Consider the following 9,862-nt stretch of genomic DNA (forward strand, 5'->3'; position numbering starts at 1 on the left):
CGCATTATTTCTAGATTAAATTCCTTTCCCAAATTACTTTTGATATTACTTTAAAAAATTATCCTGTGATTACACGCCGTTTACGTTAGGAGAACTGTTTATGTTGTCCCACAGTTGAACACATTAAGGACAAAAAGAAATCGGTTAAACAAAACAACCAAGGACCTTCACCATAAACATGACTCTGTCTTTAACTCAGCACTGCCAAATCTACATGTCTGCAATCTTCAATCTGTTTGTGTACAATTTGATTATGTAGGTTAGTTCCCGATAGACAAGCGTCAGTAAGCCAGGCCTGGTGATTCTCGTTGCGAAGGTTACTGGGAATCCAGTGATGACATATCACAAACCCGTCACGGGAGCCGATAACAGCCGAGCTCTACAAGTTATTTACAACTTAAAACTACAAGCGTTAAAATAAAACAAACATCTTTTTGTTCTTAATACGAAAGGTTGCGCGCACTTGAATATCCACCAAGCGAGGCGCCCTTAAGAATAAAAAGAAACACGATGCTTTCTTTTTGTGTCATGAACGTGCATATGTCATTTTTGAAGCCTCGGGGATGGTGCCTATCTAGTCAACAGTCTGCACGGCTAAGGTTTTCTACAGCATACAGCATACCACGACGGGGGCCAAGGGAGCAAGGGAGCGTCTGTGAGAACGCGCGAGAGAATGACGTCACAGCACGTGGAGATGGGATGTTGACTCTGACAGCGATCGGAGTGGTTTATCAATGGAAAGGTGCCGATTCGGATGCATACAGACACACACGGGCCGAACCCCGACGCAGGAAGACGGTGGTTCGTTCACGCGGGGGATAATGTAGATACTAGGATATCCCTTGTGCCATTTATCATTCATGAATTTCACGGAATCGGCCGCTGACTACAATGGACTATCTTATAAATGGATTACAAAGTGACAACGCATAAAAAGACTCCTCAGCGTTTGCAAAAAAGCTGATACGGAAATATGAGGAGAGGAAGGGAGATTAATATATCATGAAGCCGGTGTGAGGGGTTCCAGAACACAAGTACCAGTATCTGTAGCCAGCGAGAACACAACCAAGCTTCTGTTTCCGTGAGAAGTTCTAACATTCCTGTGCCTATCGTGCCGACCCAGGATGCAGACAGTGTTAGCTGGTCAGTGCAGGTTGTTACGTGGCCCTCTGGTCCGTTAAGCCTGGTCACTCATTAACGTGGCTGAGTACACATTTCGGCCAACTATTGACTTAGTGGACGCTACAGGTATTAAAAGACTGGACGTGAAGGCTTTTGAAGGCTGTATTGCCATTGGAGCACTATATACAAGGACCTGGTGTGCCAAGGGAAGGGCATTTCCAAGATAATGACAACGCGAATTGGATTTATTGGATGTATCTGCTGATTTGCAGTAATATAACGCACCAACTAGTACTCTGTTACCAACGGATGTATGTATTGATTGCAAAGACGCCGGTGGTGCGATTGTGTGTCAGGTAAATATAATGTTTTCACAGGTGTTTTGTACCTTTGCATTATCCATCGTATGTTTACATTGATGTTATCACCGCCGCTTAATCTAAGTCGCTTTGATAATTCTCTTCACCGTTGTGAAATTAGATATTGAAAGTACTCACAAATCAGAGTAGAGGCTGAAGACGGTATTATTTCTTTAAATAACTAAAACACGGGTTATCTCTTTCACAGATCAGCGAAACCACGATGGCAGGATCTCAAGGTCTTCGAGTGAGCGAGAGCTAGTGATTACAACCATACAGTATTGAATGCTCTGTAGCATGCCATGCAGGATAATTAGCAAGGGGAGCTTTCTCACGAGGTATAATTCGACTAACATGGAGAGATTTTGATTTCTGTGGATTGCCTTTCCATACCAGCTCGACCGAGCAGAAGAACGTTTCCAGATGTTCGATGCTGCTTGTGAAGGTGATACGAACAATGCTAGCACAGCACTCGGAAGTGAGCGTTAACGGACTCGCTCGGCCGACTCGGTTATTACCATAAAGGTGGCTGAATACCCCCACTGTAGGCCCCCCGCTGTAGGCTGTAGGCTGTATGCTGTAGGCAGTGTGCGGATAACGGCAACATTTCTACATTATGTCATGTTACCTACTCCGGGCGAACTGTTAAATTCATTACAAGTTGTTGAAGACCTCACAGCCCTTATCAGCTGTTCTGCCTGCTGCAGTCGACGGAACCCGACACGTAAAAATAATCGTGTATAAAAGTACCTACTACCATACCGAGACACGCTATCAAACACTGGCGGGGAAATCTTCACTTTATGAAGAGAGAAAAATGCTTGTGAGTACACCTCTTCATGCTAATCTATGAACAGAAGGTGTCGAATGTATAATTGATTCACACTTGTTTTCAATATCGGAGCCACAGTGGGGAAAGTGAGGGCATATCTGTGAAACAGGTATGACCATTTGTTTTGAATCCTACAAATGATATTATTGAAACGTGAAAGTATTATGCATGGATTTACTCCGCCTGTGATGGAACAACGGGAGTACAGCACAAGTGCTATTATCATCAACAGATAGGGCTTAGAAGCTGGGTTACGAAACCTTCCTAAAATAAACAGCCTTGTTTGAGATACACCCACACCATGGCTACGGGCACAAAACTAATGAAGGAGATCAGCGATCAGTTTCTGATCTGCAAGATTTGTTTGGAGACGTTTAAGGAGCCGAAGACCCTTGTGTGTTTACACACGTTCTGCTCTGGGTGTTTACAGAAACAGATTGACGCGGATTCGACACGGCCGTCGCGGTACGGCGTGTACAGCCGTTACATCACCTGTCCTCTGTGTCGACAGAAGACCGAGATACCGAGCGGCGGAGTTCGGAGGTTACAAGACAATTTCCTCGTGTCAAACTTAACCGAGGTGGTGCAGAAACGCACGCGTTGTAAGGTCCCGCCGTGTGAAATATGTCACACGGTCCGACCTCGGAGGAACGAGGCATGTTCCAAATGTCTGGATTGTAGCAAGTTATTATGTAAAAATTGTGTGGATCTTCATATGACAACCAAGGTTACCCAGAAGCATAGTTTAATTGACATTGAGGGAGAGAAGGATATTGAATGTAAGAGTCATCCAGAGGAGATTGTACGGTTTTATTGTGAGCCTTGTGAGAAATGTATATGTGTGGTCTGCACGTTTCAAGATCACCGGGATCACGAGGTGTGTTGCTTCAGCGACGGGTTCGAGAAATATAAGGCGGCACTTGACACACTGCTCCAGCAGTGCAAAGGTAGGATGGGGGAGACGGGACAGAGGCTGAAAGTGATTGAAAAATATGAAAGTGTTATAAAAGAAATCCGGGAACGGATTCGTGATCTAGCTATTAGTTACATTTCCAAAGTGCGTTCAACAGAAAGAGAACTTCTGAAAAAGATTGACGATTTGGTTGGTGACAATGTACTGCAATTCATTGAGAACAAAAACTGGCTGCAGGAGAATTACGAGAACCTGCAAAGTACATGTAACTTGACACAGATAATCATGAAGGACAAAGGTGTTGAGATGCTGTTGCTGAAGAAGGAGATTCAGCAGAAGATGTCGTTGTTACTGGAGCCCAATCTTCCCAGTGTACCAAGTGACATGATGACTCAGGTTAATTTTGTTCCGGGGGATGTAAGGCTGGGGTATATTTCAGTGTCAAACGGCTCTGATGTCAACGGTGTGGAAGACGACTTCATGGAGAGCAAATGTCAGCAAACACAGACGGAGGTGGACCAGATTCGGACAGTGGTTGACAGTGCCACAACAATGTCCTCTGACGTGACAAGGAAAGTTGTTGATGGTGAAGTTCAAACAGATAGAGTCGAGCATTCGTCACGAGAAACGTGTACCGAGACACCGGAAATGCGGGACAGAGGTGTCAATGTTTACTGCTACGATTCCAAAACTAAAGGGACCATGACTTCCATAATGGATTCGAGATCACTGAAAACTCAGACGGAGAAGATGATTGTGTATGATCAGTACATCCAGACCATGCCAGTCGAAGAGCCTAGCCGAGATGTTAGTGCCTCTGCATCAGGAAGGGGTAATAGGTCGGCCATCAAACCGTCAAGTGCCACTGGTGGCTTATCAGGAAAAGTAGACGCGGCGATATCATCCCCCAAAACATCCATACGTAGTAGAAAGATCCAGACAGAGATATCTTCAATAGGAATTAACTCGGATGATGACGTTATTAGCTCCCTGTCTGCTCGTGGATATGCGAGTGATTGGAGATCGACGAGGCGAGAACGGGAACAAAATCGACAGCCACCAGTTGAAAAGGTTGACGTGGAAGTGAACACCATATATCCTGTTAGAGTTATACCAGAGATGGTAGAAAAAGAAACGTCATCAGATCTGGTAGTTATGAAAGACACGTTCACAATGGCAGTGCCAGATGCTAAGACAATTAACACGCAAACTCTCAGGGTGCGGCGACGTGATACTGGTATAGGAACTGACTATAGTGGGCAGGCAAGTAAAGTCACATGGACAGAGAAAGTCAACTGTGTGGACACGGAAACCACCATGCCACCGGTTCGCCTTGAGACTAAAGGGACTTGGACAGAGAAGCTGCCCACTTCTGAAAGAGCAACAATTACAGCCTGTGTAAATACCTCTGACCGTGCTACCTCAACAGGGAAAGTGAACCAGGGTGATAAGACTACACAGGCAAGTCCTGAGAGTAGACTGAAGGCAACCAACACAATGAAAACTATGATCCATGATAAGGAGATACAGACAAAATCCTATACGAAAGATTCAAGAACAAGTCCTGTTAAAGAGCTTAATGGAGATACTAAAACTGTTACCCAGTCCGTTGCGACTGTAACTGATCTTCCGTCATCGAGACGTGGAAGTAGTGTCAGTGTTGAACGAGCGCCATGCAATGACATGAATGTTGGGACTGAGTGTGTAGAAAGGGAGACAAAGACCACCGAAACATGTGATATACATGTACTAACATCGTGTGTAAGTACAGAAACATTAGACGTGAAGACCAGTGACAAGGAGACGGGGACACCTCGCGTACACTTTGTCGACCAGTGGACCACCACCACTCAGCCTCAGATGATCAACACCGGTGTCTCCCCTCCGCGTCCTGCTACCATAGAAATGGGCGTGTGTACGAACCCAGTGATCACCATGGAGTCTGCAACTTACACCGAGGTTGTGACCATGCGGGATAATGTCACTGAAACCATTATCACAGTTGCTGACAATGAGACACTGACCGACAGACTTGTGATGACCGACGCCCAGACAGGTGTGGAGATAAAGACTGAAGACTCCGAGACGTCAACAGACATCATCAAACTCCATGATGAAGGGTCCATGACAACTGAGATCCTTGTCTATGACAAACCAGAGACGGAATGCAAGGAAACTCAGGTAACACCAGACCGTGAATTGTTAAGTGGCAAAAAGATGTCAGTGGTTCAGGAAGTTCAGACAGATATAAGTAAGATAGACTGTGCTATATGTGAACACCAGTCTCTGTTTATGGAGGAGAAACATTTCGCAGATAGTTGTACGATGCCTCAGATGCCCCTGACTCAAGATGTCGGTACAATGGCCTTATCAATAATATCAAATACGTTTGATGTGACTGATTGTGAAACACAAACATCCACCATCACCCTCTATGACAAATGTGTATCAACATCCACTGACTTTGAAGACTTTGAGAATCAACTGAGATGTGAGAGCAGAGATGCTGCAACCTCAACAGAATCATTACCATATATAGGCTTACTGAGTGAGATAGATGTCGATGATATTATCGTTGTTCCCGAAGCCCACTTTGACTTCATGCTCGATGATCTGACTACTGATGAAGAAGATGTTGAGATGGTGGACAGTGAAACATGGACTGACTCGTTTGAAATAGCTGAAGCAGGAACTCAAACTCTTGTTCCTGCCTCGCCCCCTGACAGTAGCCCACCCCAGAAGAGACGCGAAGAGCCACTCGGGAACTCGGTCAGTGTAGGTGTGAACACAGTGTCTAAAATGACATTCGAGAAAGAGACATCTACCCCTATACGACACTTATTCTCCAAAGGGACCATGACATTCTACGTTGCGAAGACTGACAAAGCAACCAGTACATTTAGTCAGACCAAACAGATTGCTGATAGTAAATTTGGAGGTTCTACCTCACAAAAAAACATAATTCCTAAAATTAGGGTTGAAGACAAGGACACAATGACAGCGAGGGCTGAGAGACATGACGTGTCTACAGAAACCGACCCTGCTGCTCCTGATGGAAGAATAACACAATGCATATCTAAGCTTAGAAATGTATCTGAGAAACTGAACAGCCCTACGCTTCGTGGCTGTGAGGGTGACGTATTTTTCGGGAAATCGTTTCTCAGTCGGACCAGAGGTTCTGATTCCTCAGGACAGAGTTCTCCCACTGTGATGGTCGACAGTACAGGAAGTTGTAAAGATGGCAAGATGTCACCAGGGTCACCCAGTGAGGACGAAAGACGGAAACAGCTCCAGCTGCTGCTGGCAGAAACAAAAGCTATACTCAAACCAAAGGAGCATCCCCACCAGGATCAGGATCCGAATAAACTTAAGCACATCCGAAATGAAAGATCCCCGGTGAGGAAGCCACAGCCGATCACTACTTTGAAAGGGCGTGGGCCAAACAAATCCAAGGATAATGTTGGTTATAGGACACAGAGTTTACCCAGACAGTTTTCAGTCGACTGCCCTTCGACTGTTCGCCTTGGGAGTCAGTCGCCTACCAGCCGTCTACCTCTTCTTAGATACAACTCAGCCCCGGGTAGAATAGCCACTGTTCCTACACAGAAACTACAGGATATGAAAAAGGTTTCCCAGAACAATCAACATAGAGGAACATCTCCTAGTAAGATTCCAGTCAAAGCATCTCCAGGTGACCCTCAACCTTCTCCTCAACCAGAACTCTATTCCCAAGCCCAGAAAACAGCCAAACCCCAACAGAGGCCATCGCTTCCGGCTATCTGTGAGACCAGGACCCCTTCCTCCTGTTCTGACATATCAACATCCTCTTACATGTCTGCTGCATCAGGAGATTCCGCCACCCTTTCCCTGACTCCCTCCAATATTTCGTCATCAGATCCTCAGACAGACTTTAGCGAAAAGAGACAGACCAGTAAGGAATCAGCAGGGGAATCGGCAGATGAAGTGCCAAAGCCACATCCTCCCCAGAAGAAAGAAAAAGGGATGGGATTCATGCAGAGACTTCTCTCAAAGAAGAAGAAGGAGCCTGAAGCCAAGAACGCACCCCCTCCAGTTTCTAGCCCTGGTGCGAGTGCAGCTGCTGCCAAATATCGCCAGAAGCAATCCAAACCAGAACCTCCGAAAGAAACTCCCCTGCCGAAGAAGTCCAGGCCGTTTGTGTACGTGAGACAGCGAATCATGTCAATACAGCATGATAACGAGGACGAGATGGAGGAAAAGAAGAAAAGTAAGGCAAAGTCGAAACAGAAGAAGGAAAAACCGGAGAAGACACCGTCTTCTCCTAAATGTAAACATGGTTCAAAGGGAAAGAAGTCACGTGACAGTGATTCTGACTTGTCCGACAAGCACTAGCTGTGGCAGGATTCAATATCGGATTTGGGAATCTGCTCATATCGCTTGATTGACTAAAGAACTCCCTTGAAAATTCTCTGAGACTTTTCGATATGTGACCAAATCTCGCAGGGCAACAATTACAGGTGGATACTCACAATATACTAGTGACAGGTTATGTATCACAGGTATCAATTAGGAGATTTACTATAGTGTGCCAGTATTTAACATTCGTATCTTAAAATTACGTTATATTTATCTATTCATTCTTTTTGGTTTCTATCTGTTATTTGAAAGTAGGCACTATTTACAGTAGCTTGTGTGTATACATGTATATGGGATATTACCAAGTGGACAAAATGTGATGAACCTCAAGGAATACTGTTGCACCGGGTGTGGTTTCGGCGAGAAACACTGATCCAAGGCAGAGAATTTTCAAAACAAAGGGAGACAACCCTAATCCAACGTCACTTCCGGAATGTGATACCCTCGTGGCTGACACTTTGCTGTGATATAGACAGATGTACAAAACATGAGATGCTAGATGTTCGAAGTGGGGCTATGATATTATCTAACATTTATTTGTATTTAAAGGAAAAGTTATTTATTTAATCTTATATGAAGTAAATATGTAGCAATAATTTTTGTTGGTTTTCATTATTTAATATAAACGTCAACGCCAGAGAATAACCAGTCTCGGTTATCCGCCGAAACCGATTCCATTTGGTGCAAAAGGCAAAATAGTGCTGATAATTACATGAAGGGATTAATGAAAATAAATAATGACAGGAGTTCGCGAAAAATGTAAGCATTTTCTGCCTTACTGGTAACAACCGTCACCCGAACAATGAGACACAATACAGTAGTAATACGCTAATATTCAATTTGGGTTGGTTAACTTCAGCAATAGTTTTACTTTGGAATCTGTAGCAATGATGCATATAAATTGATTCTTCAAAGTGAAATAATGAATTCCGAAATAAAGCACAATTCGTAAAGCTTTATCTGTGACGGCACAGGTGACAAATTAATGTCTCATATCTACATGGATGGTATTAGTTCATATCCCAAATAATTCGCCCGTTTATGATTTTTGGTTTGACCTGCATCACTTTGGGCTTTCCTCCCACGTCAAGGTGACACGCTGTGATATAAATGGAATACTGTTCAAAGCGGCGTTAAACCCAACTCACTCACTCACTCACCACGATAAGTTGACACGATGTGATATAATCGAAATACTGTTCAAAAGGCCGTTAAACCCAACTCACACACTCAATCATATTCCGGAAAAGCTTCCACCAATCGCACTTTTGTTTGTTTTCATCGATTCTACTTTTTTAAGCAACCACAAAAAGTATACCACAGCTACTATGTCTGTTCACCATCAATCAGCAGTCGACGACAATGTCATTAGAATCCGTCAACAGGAATGTATATCGACTTTTCTTCAACATCTATATCAAAACATCAATAGTAACCTCTTAAACAGATAACGTTTCTCTCTTAATTAAAAACATGTCAAAAACTGTTTCATTTCATGTCATAATCTTATCCCAGTGGTGTCGGGTTTCCGGAGAGATGGTTTATTTCTTCAGCCGTTGACCGCTGACTGCGTCACAGCCTCAGAAGTCTGTTCGCTACCTCAGATGTATGTTAACTTCTCCAGATGTTTGTTAAATGTTCAGATAATTAGCATACCGACACAGCACCGGGGATGGCCCCTCTGAAGTTTATGCACAGCCCAGCAGGGGCCGTGTCTAACGGCGATGAGGTTTGATGTATCATGTGCGGCACCTCGGTAACTTGGTGCATTACTAAGTTCATTGGCGTTTCTTCCTAATATATTGCGTCCCTTGGGCACGCCAGGAGCCTATGATTGCGGGTGTGAACACCGGTTCGCCCCGATGACGTGTGTATGTCTGTCAGCACCGTACCCGTGTTTCTGGGTTCACGACAACGGTGATGTCTAAGACTTGCATCAGTTCGGACTTTCCTCACGGTTTTCAATGTGACACGCTGGTATGTAGCTGAAACAGTGTTCGAAGCGGTGTTTAATCAAACCCATTCACCCACTGTCATATGTTGATGTGTTGGAAGGCATCAGTCTTTGTTGCACTTTTACAATGTAAGGCGCCGGGCTATCATGCTCTTGACGGCGTCTGGACGTGTGGTTAATTCTCGACACTAACACTGATTGAGTAGTCCATCGGGTAGTCCATATCATCAGCATAATTATTAATTTTATTTATTTAAAAATTCTATTATCACAGTTACTTACCTCTG

General features: G+C 44.2%; 1 protein-coding gene across 1 annotated transcript; it reads left to right on the top strand.

Annotated features, from left to right (window-relative positions):
* The first annotated feature begins 633 nt into the window (after positions 1 to 633).
* On the top strand, positions 634 to 8,188 carry LOC139473809 (uncharacterized). Its single transcript, XM_071256569.1, has 2 exons — positions 634 to 1,478; positions 1,690 to 8,188. Exon 2 carries the CDS (start codon positions 2,615 to 2,617, stop codon positions 7,595 to 7,597), a length of 4,983 nt encoding a protein of 1,660 aa, XP_071112670.1. The 5' UTR covers positions 634 to 1,478; positions 1,690 to 2,614; the 3' UTR covers positions 7,598 to 8,188.
* Positions 8,189 to 9,862: the final 1,674 nt, after the last annotated feature.

Source organism: Haliotis cracherodii, unplaced genomic scaffold (assembly GCF_022045235.1).
Source record: "Haliotis cracherodii isolate W230 unplaced genomic scaffold, xgHalCrac1.p SCAF_3, whole genome shotgun sequence".
In the NCBI taxonomy this organism is placed as follows: domain Eukaryota; kingdom Metazoa; phylum Mollusca; class Gastropoda; order Lepetellida; family Haliotidae; genus Haliotis; species Haliotis cracherodii.

Excerpts from the sequence above, each read along its gene's own strand:
- LOC139473809 (XM_071256569.1), top strand. The coding sequence starts at position 2,615 with ATGGCTACGGGCACAAAACTAATGAAGGAGATCAGCGATCAGTTTCTG.